At 34.7% G+C, this 17,313-nt stretch overlaps 2 protein-coding genes across 5 annotated transcripts in view; one reads left to right on the plus strand and one right to left on the minus strand.

The window, feature by feature from the left end:
* snx13 (sorting nexin 13) overlaps positions 1 to 5,712 on the minus strand; it is a 33,199-nt gene extending 27,487 nt beyond the window's left edge. For 2 of the 3 annotated variants that reach the window (XM_042776184.1, XM_042776185.1), the window contains exon 1: positions 5,546 to 5,712. In XM_042776184.1, the coding sequence (XP_042632118.1) occupies positions 5,546 to 5,557 (12 nt within the window). In that variant the 5' untranslated portion in view covers positions 5,558 to 5,712. The remainder of the gene's footprint in view (positions 1 to 5,545) is intronic. The other variant, XM_042776186.1, reaches the window with a different exon arrangement.
* A 2,419-nt stretch (positions 5,713 to 8,131) lies between these two features.
* LOC109108257 (histone deacetylase 9-B) overlaps positions 8,132 to 17,313 on the plus strand; it is a 37,650-nt gene continuing 28,468 nt past the window's right edge. Inside the window, exons 1-2 of one of the 2 annotated variants that reach the window (XM_042776190.1) lie at positions 8,132 to 8,298; positions 10,238 to 10,304. In XM_042776190.1, the coding sequence (XP_042632124.1) occupies positions 10,283 to 10,304 (22 nt within the window). In that variant the 5' untranslated portion in view covers positions 8,132 to 8,298; positions 10,238 to 10,282. Of the gene's footprint in view, positions 8,299 to 10,237; positions 10,305 to 14,768; positions 15,567 to 17,313 lie in introns of those variants that run through there. The other variant, XM_042776189.1, reaches the window with a different exon arrangement.

Here is a 17,313-nt window from a genome sequence, read left to right on the forward strand (position 1 = left end):
AACAAGAGCACTCAGTATTCTGGGAAGTCTGTGAGCATTGGGAATCACATTTTTCAAATAAAGCCAGAGTAACACTCATTTTACATACAGCACACAGTGAAAATTACATGAATATGACAGTGGGCAAATGCATAAAGTGCAGCATAATTTGAAATCACAAGTTTAAAGTTTAAAACATTCAATTCACACGGACCGACGGTCACGCAGAGAACAAGCGATCATGCTGGATAAAAATACACACTTCACACGATCTCACAGCTCAAATCAAACAATTCATCAAGGTTTGTGAAAATAAATGTTCATTAGTCATTCAAAGATTTGTTTAAATAAATAATACTTTCTGTATACATTAATTCCTTTGTTTAACCACTCTAACCATAATACACAGAACTGTTAACAATGACAGTAAACAACAATGACAGTAAACAACAGCAAAAGTGTCTAGCACCGCAAAACACCAGCATAGCAAAAAAATAAACCTACCAAAAAAATATATCGGCCGATGCCGATATTTAACAAATGCCAAATATCAGCCGATATATCGGCCTTGGCAATATATTGGTTGACCACTACTCTGTAACCTGCTGAGTCCTCTGCCCACAGCAGACCATTCATGACTTCTTCTGCTGACATCCTGTGGATCTGCTGTAGTTTTCTAGAGACTGTTTTTATGCCTCACAATGCATGGATGTGTTATTAGAAGGGTGAACAAAAAGGCTTTGAGCGGCGCGTCACAGGACTGCAAAGCAGCTGTCTGCAAACTATTCTGAAACCTCAGCAAACAACACAACACTATTACAGCAAAACAATTGATATTTTTATATTTTCATCTGCGGAATGGCAGGTGAATTGATGAAATTTATCAGCAATTAAACTATATTTCTTTAAAATAAGTTAATCAAAAAAAAAAAAAACTATATTTCTTTAAAATAAGGTCATCCAAAAAAAAAGTTTGTTTTTAAGACTCAACTTATAAGAGTCCTGCACCTTCTGGGTCTCTGTGATTCAGTGCAAGTCTGTGGGATTTTATCACCTGTTTTATAGTCCAGCATTTTAACCACTACATCAATCCAACAAAAATTAGGCTAAGAAAAAACTGTATGGATATACATTCACTGTTTTAATGAAAATGCACTAGTTAATATAAGCAGCTTATGCATTGTGTTCATTAGATAAAGAGATTTGCACAAATACACATCCAATCTAAGTGTTTGTAAAATATCCTTGACTGTGGGACGTTTTCCGTGTGCACTGAATAACATGTTTCAGCCCTAATCGCCACCAAAATAAGATTAAAGCAGATTAGAGCCCAAGGTGGACTAGAAAACTGAAGCTGCTCTCTTTGTTGTCAAACACAATAATCCAGCAGCCGTTCTATCCTTCATCATGTTTTCACATCAGAGCACATCACATAATTTCCATCCAGTAAGACGACAAGCGCTGTGAGCTTTCGAGGACAGACGCAAGGGGACCTCATTATAATCTAGTAGATTAACCAATTAGTCATTCATTTCTCAACAGAAAGGTGTAAAGCTGTTGAGTTAAAAGGCCTCTTTACAGCGATGATCTCATTCTGTCCTGCTGCGTCCTCACAGGACGGGTCAGCGAAGACTTTAGCCAAGTTAAGATTATAATCCACCGAATGTCATTCAATCACCTGCTGCAAACAAGCTCCACTTTCTTAAACTGTGAAATTCATTAACATTGCGCTGCATGGAAGTGCTGTAGGCCTGAATATCCTGAGATAAGGCCATTATACACAGTCTGAGCTGATAAAGTTGGACGGTGAATCTGCACTGAGAAGAGCTCAGAAAATGATCATAGCAAGTGCCAAAAAGATCCCGAAGGTTCAAGAGTGATCTTGCACAAAACTCATCAGGCTTGGCCATTAATTCAGGCTGGTCACCGAGGTCTATTTTAAGAGCACTGTAAATACCTTAGGCTCGAGTACCGCTGTCCTGAGATTAAACACTGTGTGTACAATCCAGATATAAACCTTCGGCACTTACAGAGAAAGGAGTAAAAGATCTCTGTAGACTGTAGACTTTCTTAAAGTAAAATAAAATTATGTTCTTAAAAATGTACTTTTTGGACTCTAAGAAAAGTTGTGTTTGCTATGAGTTGCTCATGCTATTGCTCTTCTTGTTTTTAGCATTTAGACATGAATTTAGCCTGGCAGAAACAAAAAAAAAAATATTATATCTAATTATATATATCTATAACAAAACAAACAAACAAAAAAAAATTGTTACTTGAAATAAATTTTAGACTAAAATCTAAAAATTAACACGAATTATAAATATTAATAAAATAAATAAATAAAATAACTAAACTAAAACAAAAATAAAAACTAATAAAATGACACAAAAACACAACAAAATTGCTAAAACTTTAAAAAATAAAAAGAAAATGGAAAATAAAAATGTATTTATAATATAAAATATTCATAAAAACTATAATAGTATATAACAGATATTAAAATAACACTGGAGCTCTACCACCTTGGTCTAAGTTAATTTATTATTAAATATGATGAAATATATAAACTAAATACAAATTAATATTGGTAAAATTTGAAACATCTATCAATCAAACTTGAAGGCTATGTAAATACAAAAAAATAAAAATAAAAACACTTCCTTCATTTCACAGGTTACATGGTGTAACGGTGAATTAACAGCCTGTCAAAAACAATAACAATGAATGATGTGATGAGATTTACAATCACACCATGACAGCATCACAACACACACGAGAAAAGATCAACGCATATGAGCATAAACAGGGCACACGCTGAGAGCATGTCAATCACTCCAGGACAGTTTCAGCGCACAGGTGAACTGAGCTACTCGTGTGGTAATACGAGCCTGACTCTTAGTCAAGTGTTGCCCATTTACAGTTTTGCATTCCTCTGGTGACACACAACCCAGCGGTGTACTGTGCAAGCATGCATACTTCTTAATATTTACACATGGAGCGCTGACGAAACAACAGAAGCACACATGAAAAGACCCCGTTGTGCATGACATTCCTTTAATTCTATATGTTCTTATTTACTGCAAATAAATGAAATGAGCTGTAATATACTGTCACATGAATCACAGCAGTCTGACCTGAAATGCTTTGGTTCATCAGGCTAGTGAAACATTTGCAGTAATGCATTAACTTCAAGGTCCAATCAAGCCCTAAAATGCAAAGACGACTGCGTTCAAGTCCTGATATGCCAGCAGAGACGTTCTTACAGCAGGTCATGTGACTAAAGAGGATTCCCCTCATCCACCTGTCATCAGGTGACAAAACACGGCCACAGATTTCAATGCACTGAAACTTTTTACAAATGCATGATTTTTCCTTTAGACCATTAACCTAAAATACCTGTAATCAGGCCTGTCATCATAAGTGTATGAGTTTCAACAATGCCGTACTGATAAAACAAAAGGTAACACACCTATTCACAAAATCACCAGGTTCCCACACTTCTCACTAATTGATTTTTATGACTTTTCCTCTTCATGTTCATAAGTACTCTGTCCATAATATCTCCTTCTCCAGCGAAAACGTGGTCTGGACTGAATCAGGAGAGAAATCTGCACTGATCAAGCTCCATTTACAAGCCAAAACAGTGAGAGAAAAACAGGAGATGGACTTTTTCACTGGAGGAAGTGTTTTTATGGATTCATTATTTTAGCCAGAAGCGACTGTTTGATGTTAAAAACGTCTTAATGCTGGATTTGTTTCATCTTTTGTCGTCACAGGATGTTAACTGCTGGACTGGAGTGGTGTGGATTATTGTGATGTTCTTATCAGCTGTTTGGACTCTCATTTTGATGGCACCCATTCACTGCAGAGCATCCATTGCTGAGCAAGTGACGCGATGCTACATTTCTCCAAATCTGATGAAGAAACAAACTCATCTACATCTTGGATGAACTGAGGGTGAGTAAATCTTCAGCAAATTTTCATTTTTGGGTGAACTATTCCTTTAAATGTCACTTACAGACAAAACAGGAGTTTACTTTAATACTATAATTTGAGGCTGAAATGGCACATCCACAAACAAAATAAGCGTCATGCAAACCAGACTGCTCTTTTGCCATAATATCCAACTACACCACTAAATTTGCATAGGTTTAAACATTGCTTAGAGGCCAAAACACGTTTGTCCCTTTAAAATGACAAGTTCAGAAACGGAAATAATGTTCACAAACAAGACGTCTCATAAAGTCAAGCTTATCTTGACCAACTTTATCATCTTACTGGAATGGAAAGAATTCTGGCTTCTTCAACAACAACAAAAATTCCTCTGCCCAACAAAGTTGTTGCAAGTTTGTTTTCCCCCGTAAACTATAAATGTGCAAAGTTTAATTACAATATTTCACCTCATTGCTTGTTTTGGATTGACCTTTCTAATTTTGTAGAAACTTAGTTATCCAAAAACTTCTATATTATTAAATAAATAGTTTATAAAGTTTACATGCATTTTCAAAAAAAAAAACACCTAATTTAATTAATTTTATAAGAAAGAATTTGACATTTATTTGCATTTAAAAAATAAACTGTAAAAAATGAACTGCTTGTAAAACTAGTTTTTGGTGTAACACTTATAAAATAATATAATACGTTTTACAAAATGTATTATAAGTAATATTTATGTGTTGTCTTTATGTTTGTAAATATCGTCTTTGTTATGAATGTCTGCATGCATGTATATACATCCAATACTGGTCTACTTTATATTTAAATGGTTTATTTTAGAAACAATAAACATATGGAGACAGGTTAAAATAAATAGCATGGCAAATGCAACAGGCTTCTCGTCATATTAACAAATGCATGACCTGAACCACAAAATATACAGTTAAACAGGCCCTCTCTCTTTTGTAAACGTGAGGTTTCTAATATAAACACATGATCAGATACTGAAGTAAGGTAGTAGCACACAAAACAAGTGTCTGTTATCAGCTATGTCATCATAAACAACTTTGTGATCTGGACTACAACGCTTTGCTTGTCCCATAAACTCCAAACTGTTATTTTTCGTCATCATACGAGTCTTGTTAGTGTAAGTACACGATCAGAAGCTCGAATGATACACTCACACAAACATATGACAGTAGCAGGAGTTTCAACTACATGTCTCGACGCATCTGTCGTTTTCCACCAGTTTTCAACATTAACAAGCTGAAGCACGCAGAAAACACACAAGAGCCCCTCATCTCCACCCTCCACACAGCTGTCACACACACATTACTCGTGTAAACACACACTTATGGAGTAAATACAGCTGATGTTAGCTGAGCTAGCTGCAGATTTATACTGTCAGCGCTCGGAAACATCTACGTTAATCTCATCACATTAATGCGTGTAATCCCGCACACAAGCTGCGTGTGCGTTAATGTGTGTAACCGTGTGTGTACTTCAGTGTGTGTGTGTGTTTACCTGTTCAGGTAACACACGGCTAAGCTAACAGCAGCTCGACACAGCAGCTCGACACAGCGAAAACACACCTAGCGGACTGAGCAGTGAAGATGAAATCGTGGCTTACCTCTGCAAACATTATTTAAAATGTAAAACCGGAGGTCGTTTGGTTTATCCCCGCCACATTTTTAACGGTCTCCTGTCTTCTCGCGTTCATAAACCGAGGCGCTTCGGGACTGCGCGCGCCCTGCCTGCCCTGCAGCCGCCATGTGCGCGAGCCCGACAAGCCGAGGAGTCTCCGCGCAAAAGCTAGAGCGCACACTCCAGCGCGCTTCTGAGGGGAGGTCACGTGATGATAAACGGTGGCTACGATTGGTTCGAAGGATTCTATCGCCCGGAAGATTACCTACGCGGCTATCGTTTATTGATTAATATAGCCTATATTGAACTTCTATGTATGCGTACATATTTTCGAATATAGTCTCTCATTTAGAATTATATTTATAATATTAGCCTTGAGCCGTGTGTTATTCTATTCCGCCTGCGCTGTTGCTCAACTATCCAATGGGCGGCGCTGTAGAGTGGGCATACTAGTCAAAAAGTTTACCTGTAGCGTTCCCCGTGATTGGTCAGCGCGTGATGACACACCTCTCCTACCCGTGACTTGTGCTTTATTATCTCGTTGGTACATTTAAACAGAACAAACCCTGTTTGGCATCGACGATCTAAAGATAGTAACGTGCCACGGCTTGTGGAAAAATATTTCACAATCAAATTAGTTCACAAATCGTGCGTCATCTGAACGCATTACGCTGGTCCAGGCACTGATACAGCAGTTTTGACTACAGTGCTCTCAACACGTGACACAATAAAACGTGTTTAAGTGCACAGCTGGAATAAATGCATTTTTTTTCTTTTTTTTTTTTTTTTGTCAATACTAAAGTATTTCACAATATGTTGCCAGTGTTAGCTGCAAGAGCATGACGTAAGTTGCGTGATGTGAAAGTTTCATTATTTTCTTTTTATTTATGTATTTAATTATTCGATTTATTTAATTCGAATACATCATGCATGTGCATTTACCTGTTTTAGAAAAACACATCATTAAACTGATTTTCTTGATGAAAGTGATACTGATAAAACTGTAGTTGAGCACACAGACTTAAATGGTATAAAAGATTGAATCAAAGAGATTGCGCTGGAGTTGCTCTTAGATGTAAATGGATTAGGCCTATGATTGATAAACAACATAACATTCATAAATGTAAATAATCTAATAAGAAACACAACTTTTTGGTTTTGCTGACTGAAAGAATAAGAAAGCTAAATATTCCCTAAAGGTTTGTAAACTTATTTACCCACTTTTTCTTTTCTTGATTATAAACTTAACTGTACAGACACTGTTTAATTTTTGCAACTGAACAAAAATAAAGACAGTAGTACCTGAATTAAAAAAAAAAAAAATTCCAGACAGCACTGTTTTATAACATTTATATTAACATTTATAAGTCTTTTTTTTTTTTACATTTTAAATGAATTTTCTATAGTCATAAATGAATGAATTTAAATGAATTTTCGAATAGTGCTGTAAATTACTCTCTGCATGTTTAAAAAATATAGCCCAATAAATATACAAAATGGGACAAAATATATATGTAATGTAAAAAAAAACAAAAACAAAAACAAAAAAAAAAACATTTTATATATATATATATATATATATATATATATATATATATATATATATATATATATATATATATATATATACCCAACAATTCTACTTTAAATGATGCTGATAGTTTAAATTAAATGAAAATTAAGCCAATTAGGCTGTATATTTTATACCTGTATCAGATCCTCAAGAGCAAAAACCACTCGCTTACAGAACAGTTTGTTCCCAGTTGCTATCAGGACTTTAAACTCATAAATGCACTAATGTTAAAATACTATTCCAACCACGTTATTCTTTTAACTACAGTCACTATATTTCATTCAGATCTCGTCTATCTATACTGCTGCTATACAACATGCAATACAATATGAAGTATGTCAATCTGCAATACCACTGACTGAACACTTATTTATCAGAACTTCAAACAGATTCACTAAATAGTATGTCAGGGTGAAATACCATAAATGTGAAACACTATATCTACAGTAAAGGTGCAATAATATATACGCAATAATATACACTATATGTCAATGTGCAATACTACATCTAGTCACTAAATCACCACAGTTACTCATTCCATTTAAATTGTACTTTTATATTAACTTACTGTGCATGTCAATGTGAAGGCCAACGTGCAAATATACTATAAATGGTCACTTTACTCAGATTGCTCAATGTGAATATCATGACTCAGTCACTTGTTGTATTTAATTGTAAAATTGTACTGTACAGTCTAGTCTTATTTATTGTCTGTGGTTATATGTTTGTTTGTTTTTTTTAACACCAGTCAGGAGAAGTGCTCCTAATTTCGTTGTATAGAAAAATGCTATGACAATAAAGCATTCAATTCAATTCAATTCAATTCAATTCAATTCAATTCAATTCAATTCAATTCAATTCAATTCAGAATGTCTGTAATGTTGTAAAAAATCACGTCACACTCATTGTGTTATGCTCCTTACTCTGTCAGCATGTCTTGAGTAATATAAGGCATTATGGTGATGTGAGAAACAGTCATTCTGGTGCTTCTCTTCTGTCGCGCTATTTTTAGATCTCGCGTCTGGCTGCTGCGCTCGTGAGCGCGCGCGCGCGTCTACTGTGAGCGCAAAAGATCCGCGGTGCGTTTTTATGAATGAGTGTGTGATCGCCGTCGTTTCTGTCACAGCATCCCACAAACGAGCAGGAACAGAGATACACTTTTTCAGGTGAGTGTCAGCTGCATGTCTCATTTTATCATCATATAGAGAGTGAGTGAGTGAGAAAGTGCACTGGTGAATAATTGTTAAATATATGATTGCACAAACAGAATCAGAGAATTGCTTTTGTGTAAAATGAGGGACATGCGTTTTATGTGCATTATGCACTGGATAATGCATGCATGCAATATGGTGTTAATTAGAGCAATTTTAAAATTCATTTTTACTGATTCTTAAATCAAGCATATAGCCTATATAATGTAATGCAAACCTTAATTCATTAGAGAATATTTTTGTGGTTTTCTTCTGTTGGGGGGGGGGTGGGGGGGGGGTGTTGGGGTATTAGAGCTCTTGGTAACAGGTAGAGAATATATCCAGCATCGTTTGCTCATAGGACGCATGGGGGACACATCACTGAGCTATAAATAGACGTGACTGCAGCCACACACACACACACACACACACACACACACACACACACACACACACACACACACACACACACACACACACACACACACACACAGAACCTCCTGCTTTTACACTGAGGACGCCTCACAGAAGCTGTTTCTCCAGTGCATCTCAGCTGATGTTACTGCATTGCTGTGCATATAACATTCATATGATGCAGGGCTGAACTGTATGGCAACAGGTTACATCAACAGGTCTGCTATAAATAAGGGTGTGAATGCGCTACTGTCTGATGCTATTATTAAACTGCCATTAAACAGCCAAAGGCTTTTTAGTCAAATACAAACAGTGAAACAATTATGGAGGTAGGCTAACTGACAAAAATATAAAAAAAATCATTTTTTTTTTCTAATGACAGGTTTAAGTATTCAAATGAAACATAGCTTGCATACTTTTCCAGAACAGAAATCTGAACACTGGGTCAAAATTTTGTTTCATTTTGTCGACATATTAAAGTCGAAGGTTTTTACAGAGGGGATATCTCGTTTTATCACTTTGTAAACCATAAAGTACTGTCAACAGCCAGAAAGAAAAGGAGAAGAAAAAAACAAATTTTCACCATCCCTCTATAAAAAAAATTCAGAATAAAAACATATTTAATTTAAAAATAAAAAAAACAACATTAGAAAACTTCAGAATATAAATTAAAGTAACTGTACAAACAAAAATTAAACCAAAAAAAGCCTAAAATAACATTAACTAAACAAATCATTAAATAACATTAAATCATTAAATCTACAGACACAAAGAGATAAAGTGTAATGAAATAAACATTTAAATGTGTATTTTGGGAGTCTTTCCACTAGCCTGAAATAACACTCAAAAGCCAAATAGCCCAAAATCTCAAGATGTTTTTGCCTATAGTGACTCGCCTTAAAGGACTAGTTCACCCAACAAATAAAAATTTGCTGAAACTAGCCCTCAGGTCATCCAAGATGTAGATGAGTTTGTTTCTTCATCAGATTTGGAGAAATGTAGCATTGCATCTCTTTTTCACCAATGTATGCTCTGCAGTGAATGGGTGCCGTCAGAATGAGAGTCCAAACAGCTGATAAAAACATCACAATAATCCACAAGTAACCCACTCCAGTCCAGTCCATCAGTTAACATCTGGAGAAGACAAAATCCATCAAGACATTTTGAAAAAGTTGTCTGAATAAGGAAGAAATCTGCACAGATCAAGCAGTTTACAAGCCAAAACAATTTTGATGTGAGAAACAACAGGAGATGGACTTTTTCACTGGAGGAAGCGTTATGGACTATGAACTCATAAACAATGCTTTAAAGTTAAAAACGTCTTAATGCTGGATTTGTTTCAGCGTTTGTCTTCTCTAAATGTTAACTGATGGACTGGAGTGGTGTGGATTACTTGTGGATTATTGTGATGTTTTTATCAGCTGTTTGGACTGTAGTTTATTTTGCATCTCTAAGTGGTTATGATGCTCTGTGTGTGTTTGTGTTTATATCACTGTTAAAGGACTCACATGATGCTGTTCACTCATCATCATCGGCTGGCTTCACGATGAACTCACCGCTGGATGCAGGTGCCTCTCTTTTACTGACCTTTTGACCTTTTGACACACACACACACACACACACACACACACACACACACACACACACACACACACACACACACACACACACACACACACACACACACACACACACACACCTGGTCTGAAGGTACATGTCTGTCAGTAATCATTTTAGATACAGTTAGCTGACTTCTGGCTGCTTTAAGGAGACCCAAACAGACAGATTCCCTCTGAAACCTGATCATATAATGAAGATGAATTACTGATTAAAGTTGTTATTTCATAGTTTTAATGCTTTTTATTTATTATTATTCTACAACATGGGAAAAGGTCATGTTAATGTAACTTGAATCAGTGTAGCTGATATTGCAGCTGGTATATTGTGTGACAGTCTCATCTGAGAGGTTTTGAAATGAGTTCATGAGTGTGTGTTGACTGACACAGATGGTGTGATTGTTTGAGTGATGTCAACACTGAAAACTTTAGCTTCATACTGGCTCATCCATCCTAAAGCTCTCTGGGTGGAGACCAGCAACATTCCTCACACACTGACATGTGAATGTAATTCCTTTTACAGTCTATTACACAATGAAACACACACAGATACACACGCACACAGTCAGACTTACAAAACACAAATATACACAGATAAGCAAAACTTATAAAACACATTCAATTAACATACCGTACATATACACACTACAGTTTAAAAGTTTGTTGTCTATTCGTTGTCTCTCCAAGGCTGCATTTATTTGTTTAAAAATACAGTAAAAAAGTAAAATAGCAAAATATTATTGCGATTTAGAATAGCTGTTTTCTATGTGAATATCTGTTAAACTGTAATTTATTTCTGTGATGCACAGCTGTATTTTCAGCATCATTACTCCAGTCGTCAGTGTCACATGATCTTCAGAAATCATTCTAATATGCTGATTTACTGCTCTGGAAACATTTCTGATTAATATCAGTGTTGAAAACAGTTGTGCTGCCCAATATTTTTATGGAAACTGTGCTATTTTTTTATTTTCCAGGATTCTTTGATGAATAGAAAGCTCAAAAGAACAGAATTTATTTGAAATAGAGCTCTTTTGCAACATTACTGTCACCTTCGATCATTTTAATGCATCCTTGCTGAACAAAAGCATTAATTTCTTTCAAAAAAAAATATATGACTGACCCATTTTGAACAGTAGTTCACTCACACATCTGCTTTGCATCACATCTCCACCTGCACAATATAAAAGTCGCATGCACGTGTGTACTTTAGCCTCAAGAGGGCGCTGTTGCAAACGAACCCTAAAAGCCCTCGATACATGCGTGTTCATGAGCATGTGTGTATTTTTATGCGTTTTAAGTGCCTTGTCTTATTCATTGCATGTGTGTTGTGAGGTTTAATGTGCAGATGGTGTCCATCCAGTGTGTCTGATTTGATTATTCGGCCAAAATGTAAAAATCAAAAAGTTAAAATTGCATTTTGTTGTTGTTGTTGTTATATTCAAGATAATTATGTGCTATATACCACTCCCTGGATTAAACAAGTAATGCAGTAACGTCATGTGATAACTATGTAGCTGCTGTTTGAAATGTTTTTCATTACATAATGCGTAGTTTCACATATATACTCTTATCAAGTAGTGTAGATACTGCCACATGAACAACTGTAGACATACTGTGCTTTATGCAGTTTCAGTACTCTGTTCCAAACTCACTCTGGTCTTTATAGATAGAACAGGCTGTTTTGCTGGTGTGGTTATTTTTATCTGTCCCCTTTTACCTTGGAAGTGTCTGTTTCTCTGTCACAGACCTGTGCAGATGACCTATTTTACAACACTGCCATTGTTTTGTCTGGAGAGGAAGAGCAGGAAAGCTATACTGTAGGTCGCTGTGTGTGTTCAAGAATTAAGCAATCAGTTCAAGTAACAATAAGGATCATCAAGAGCATGCATGCAGAGTCCATAAATGCTTTTATTCACAAGAAAGCAATGTTTGTCCATGCAAAATTCACAAGTGCAATGCTAAAGTGTTGCATAAAGTGTTGTTGTCACGCGGTTCCTAGGGTGCTGTGGTTGGTTGCTAAGGTCCGGGTGATGCATGCTTTAGCAAACTGCTCTAAAGACTGCTTGGGAAAATAGTGCTGTGATGCATTTGCTGCCACAGAGGAACTTCATCTCTGTCATGCATTAGGAATGTCTCGCTCCTGGGAATTGTGCTTTTTCTGGATTACAAAAAGATTTCCTCCGTTTCCTAATTCATTCGGCAGGCCTGAGGGTATCCCACGTCACAAACCGGTGTTCTACGTCCTATTTTTCTTTTAAACTGGCTGATTGTCAGGTGTTTTCCCCACAGGGTGGTTTAACAGTGTTTTCATGATGTTGTTTAAAGAGCAAAGAGGCCATGAAATCACATCTGGAGTTTTGTGAAGAGAGAGATTAAAACGCTTTTCCCAGTCAAAACTGACTTGCCTTTTAAAAATTCCTTGTAAATCACCAAATATTAGATTCAATCTTATCATTAGCTTGTTTTCTTTCAGTTAGCACAGGTTTAGTATTTCTTTTTGGAGCTGACTGATCACAAGCCTATTGATGTGAGCTTATTGATGTGAGATAAATAAGCATAACAAGAAATTTATAAGCATTTTCTTTTTGTTTTCCAAAGTTTTTTGGGAAGTTGTATATGTATATTGCTATATATCGCTTCAATTATACACTACAAAAACATTTGTAAAGTATAATTTTAAGTATTTTTCATCATAGTATTTGTACTGAATTTGATTCATGTTGTTTTCAGTTCTTCAGTTTTAATTTCTTACATTATCATTATCAAACTCATTAAATGAGTTTCATCAGGGAATTTGGATGAAAGAATCCCAAATCTCTAATATCTCAGTTGTTTCTCTAGATAGCAATAAGATTAAATGGATAGTTCTGCTTCTCAGATGTTTTTCCTGAGATTTAACACTGAAGTCTAACTAGAATGCAAAGTATCTGAGAAGAGACATTTTTTACCTGCAAAGTCAAAATCCAAATTTTCGTCTCTTTATTCTTTGGATTTTATTCTGAGTGTCGTCTTGCAGATGGAAAATCGAAGACTTGTTTGTTTGTTTACTGATGAAGCTTTGGAAAACAGGAAGTGGACTGTTTAATGTCAACACAACGTGTCCAAATGTGCCTTTGAAATGGGCCTGTGTGCGTGCTGCTAATGCTTTTACTGAGATTACACCGCTGAGAGAAACAGGTGAAGATGAGACGAGGCAGAGCGTCTGAGAGCAGATAACAGGACAGGATCAAACAGAAGAAAAACACACAGTGACAGAAAGACTGTCCACAGGAGCTGGAGGAAAAACAGCCTGACACGAACACAGAGACACTCAGAGAGAGATTCAGAGTCAGAGAAGGAAAGAATCTCACCAAAGCTGTAGAGAACACGTCTGGCTCGTATTTTACCCAAAGATCAAAGGAAAGAAATCAAGAAATGTGAAAAATGCAATTTAAAAGAAGAAATTTTAGCATATTTTAAGACCCCATGTTATATATTAAAATAATATAAAAAAAATTTTTATTTGAACTATTGTCTTGTAATATAGTTTATTGTAGTATTGTGATTTAAATTAAAATCAAAATGAAATTCAGTATAGTTGCCTCTATAATGGCAGCAATAAAAATTCTCATTCTTGATATAGCTAAAATTAAATGAAATAAATGTTAAAATTATAAAAAAAAATAAATATTTATGCAAGCATACTTTGTGTTTTGCATTGTGACATTATTGTGACAGTTAACCACAATGCTTCACAATTTATCATTTTCATTACTGCATTGTGAAAAACTTTGATAAAGTGCTTCAATAATAAAGTACATAAGGATACACGTTTTACCAAATGCAATTAACGTTGATTTTTAATTAAATTATAATAATAAAATAAATTACAAAACAAAAAGTCAAATTACATTCATATTTTTCATTGTAAAATTTTAGTAATTTTACAGTTATGACAATAATAATATTTTTCTTGTTAAAGTAAATAAAAACAATATTTTAGTATTAAAATTTAAAATTAAAATATTTTCATTTTAGAATGAATCTAATTTGAGTAATTGTACAATAACGACAATTATTTCAAAAAGTAATTTTTTCTTGTTGAAGTAAATTAAAATGCTATTGTGTTCATATTTTTCATTTTTGACCAAGTTTACAATAAACTTCAATAACAATGAAAATTTTAATTTCTGCAGTATGAAAAATTTTATATTACATTTTTTTATATTACAGTACAATTATAAATGTAAAAATAATTCGAACTGAATTTAATACATTTTTATAAAATAAATTACAATACAAAAAGTAAAATTACATTGTTTTTATTTTAATATCAATCAAATTTAATTTGAGTAATTTTGCAATAAATTCAATAATGAGATTTTATAATGTTTTCCTTGTTAAAGTAAATGAAATGCTAAAAGATAATAATATTTCTCATGTTACAGCAAAAAGAAAAGTTTTTTTTTTGTTTGTTTTGTTCCACAGTCATGGGAATTTAATAGGCTGATATGTGCTTAATTCTCATTCTCATGGAAATAATATGACAATGCCTTTCAGCCTTCATGTTCTTTACCTAAAACCTACTTTTATATTTCTTTCCTCTGGTTTTGTGGTGAAACTCGAGCTGGTCGTTTGTTCATGCAATTCACCCATGCAGAGATAAATGAAAGGAGAAAGAGAGAGCGCAGGGAAGAGATGAAGGCAGACAGCTGTGTTTTTGTGTTGCTATTTTGAGCGTCTGGCCGCTGCTCTACTCCCCTGGTCTGGCCCGGCCTATTTCTGTCCTGGGCTGGTCCTGCTGCTATTCTTGGCACCTGAGAGAGAGCGAGAGAGCAAGAGAGAGAGAGAGAGAGAGAGAGAGAGAGAGAAAGAGAGAAAGACAGAGCGCAGTGAGGAAGAGTAACAGAGAGAGAAAGCGTGAGAGCGTTGTTTCAGTTTCCTGTGCAGAGGCTGAGAGGCAGTAACAGAGTTGAGCTCCTCACCTGTGACGTCTACTCACTCATCTACCTGAAGAAAGCCAGCAGGGACGGCTAGAAGAACTCACAGAAGAAGCACAAAGAGGCTTGGAAAAACCCGAAGGACTCCGCACAGGAGCAGAGGCCGCTGAGAGCGCGTGGAGACGCTCTGAAGCTCAAGTTATGCTGCAGACCATTTATGAATCTGATTCCAGCATCACTGCAGAGTGGAGGAGAAGACGCCTGGACTCTCACAGCACTGCCATCGCTTCAGGTACAACAGCACAACCCGCAACTATCTCTCAGACGCTCCTCTCAGAATTCCACTGATGGAATTCCGTCTGATACAATGTTGCAAGGTTTAACAAATGAGTTGTTAATGATCACTATCGAGATACTTTATCAGAAGAAGGTCTCCGTTTGCTCTCATTGCTGTCTACACACATCGTCTCATTTTCCAGTACAAATATCAAAACATTCTTAAATCAAGATATATTAACAGGAGAAGCAAAATGACATAAGATATAAAGTCTTGTTTTCTGAAAAATCTATCAAAATTAAGTCAATTTTCACTTTGTCTATTAAGTGCTTTCTTACCCATTGTCTATGTGTAAGAAACTTAAGACAAATTTTTCCTTTGAATTAAGTTTATTTTTCATAACTCAAGTAGAAGTTTTTTTCATCTTGTTTTAAGTATAAACTCACTTCATTTTGTTATGTTTACAGACCATTTTTTATATAAATGTATATTTAAATATTTTTATTTTTGCTAAGGAATTACAAAAGCTCATTTGCAACTGAAACAAAATTTTAAATTCTAAATATTGATGTAATTTTATGTGTGGAATTCAGTACAATTTTTTGTACTTTATAATTTAAGTTATATAATAATAATAAATATAAATAAATATAATAATAATAAAAGTATAATAAGTATTATTTTTGTATAAAATTAAATAAAATAAAATAATAAATGAAAGTAATAATAAATTAGATTAATATTTATCATTCATTTTTTTATTTAATTAATTTATTAAATTAATTTCAATTACCAGTAATTAGAATGAAAAATTTGATTATTGCAATCTGAAAAACTTTGATATATTTCAATATAAAAAGTAAAATTACATTAATATTTATGATTTATGATTAAAATAAATTTTATTTTTATCATTTACAAATCAGCCTTGTCTCAGATGTTTCTTCTAGAATTCCATATAAGAAAAAAATAAAAAGAGACAAATAGTTATCATGCATAAGATGTTGATGAGAAATGTTTGAGTTCATTTAAAGATCACTGCTGTATTTGTGATGTGAGTTATGGGGAATTTCACATCAGTGTGTGTGGATGATTCAACATCTCCCAACCAGGTCAAATCTATATCCAGACATCACTGAGAGCTTCATGTTTTGTTTCATCTCACATTCATTGTTTGATTTTTACAAAGGCAAGTGACTCACTTCACTGAATCAAAGCAGGTTTCCATCAGACGCTCACCTGTTCATCAGGCCTGTTTCAGGCTTTATTAAAATCCAGCTGTAGGTTTCTGATCTTAGATCAGTCGTATCCTCATAAATCTTGATTCATTTAATGAAGCTGGACTCAAACAAACTCCCTTTTGCTTTTAGCAACTAATGTTAGCTTACTTATTGAATACTCTGAAGTATATACTGCATACTAACTTAAAAAAATAAACATGTATAGTAGTATGAATTGTGATAAACATTTGAATCAGTAGCTTGCCAAATTGTTACATTACCTCAATAATGTGTGAATTTGATTAAAAGAGTGCCAGTTATTTTGTATTTTTAATGTTAATTTTATTTTATTTTTATTTTTAAGCAAAAACATAACTTAACTTTTGGTGTTCATGTTAAAATGAGTCAAGCAGGAGATATTAATAGGTTTGTGTTACTTCTGGTTCATTCATCACACTGGAAATGAAAGGTCTTTGAGCGCACTGCATTGTGGCATACTGTACCTCAAGCAAAGTGCTTTGTTGTATACTAAGTTTTTGCAA

Source organism: Cyprinus carpio, chromosome A19, assembly GCF_018340385.1.
Source record: "Cyprinus carpio isolate SPL01 chromosome A19, ASM1834038v1, whole genome shotgun sequence".
In the NCBI taxonomy this organism is placed as follows: domain Eukaryota; kingdom Metazoa; phylum Chordata; class Actinopteri; order Cypriniformes; family Cyprinidae; genus Cyprinus; species Cyprinus carpio.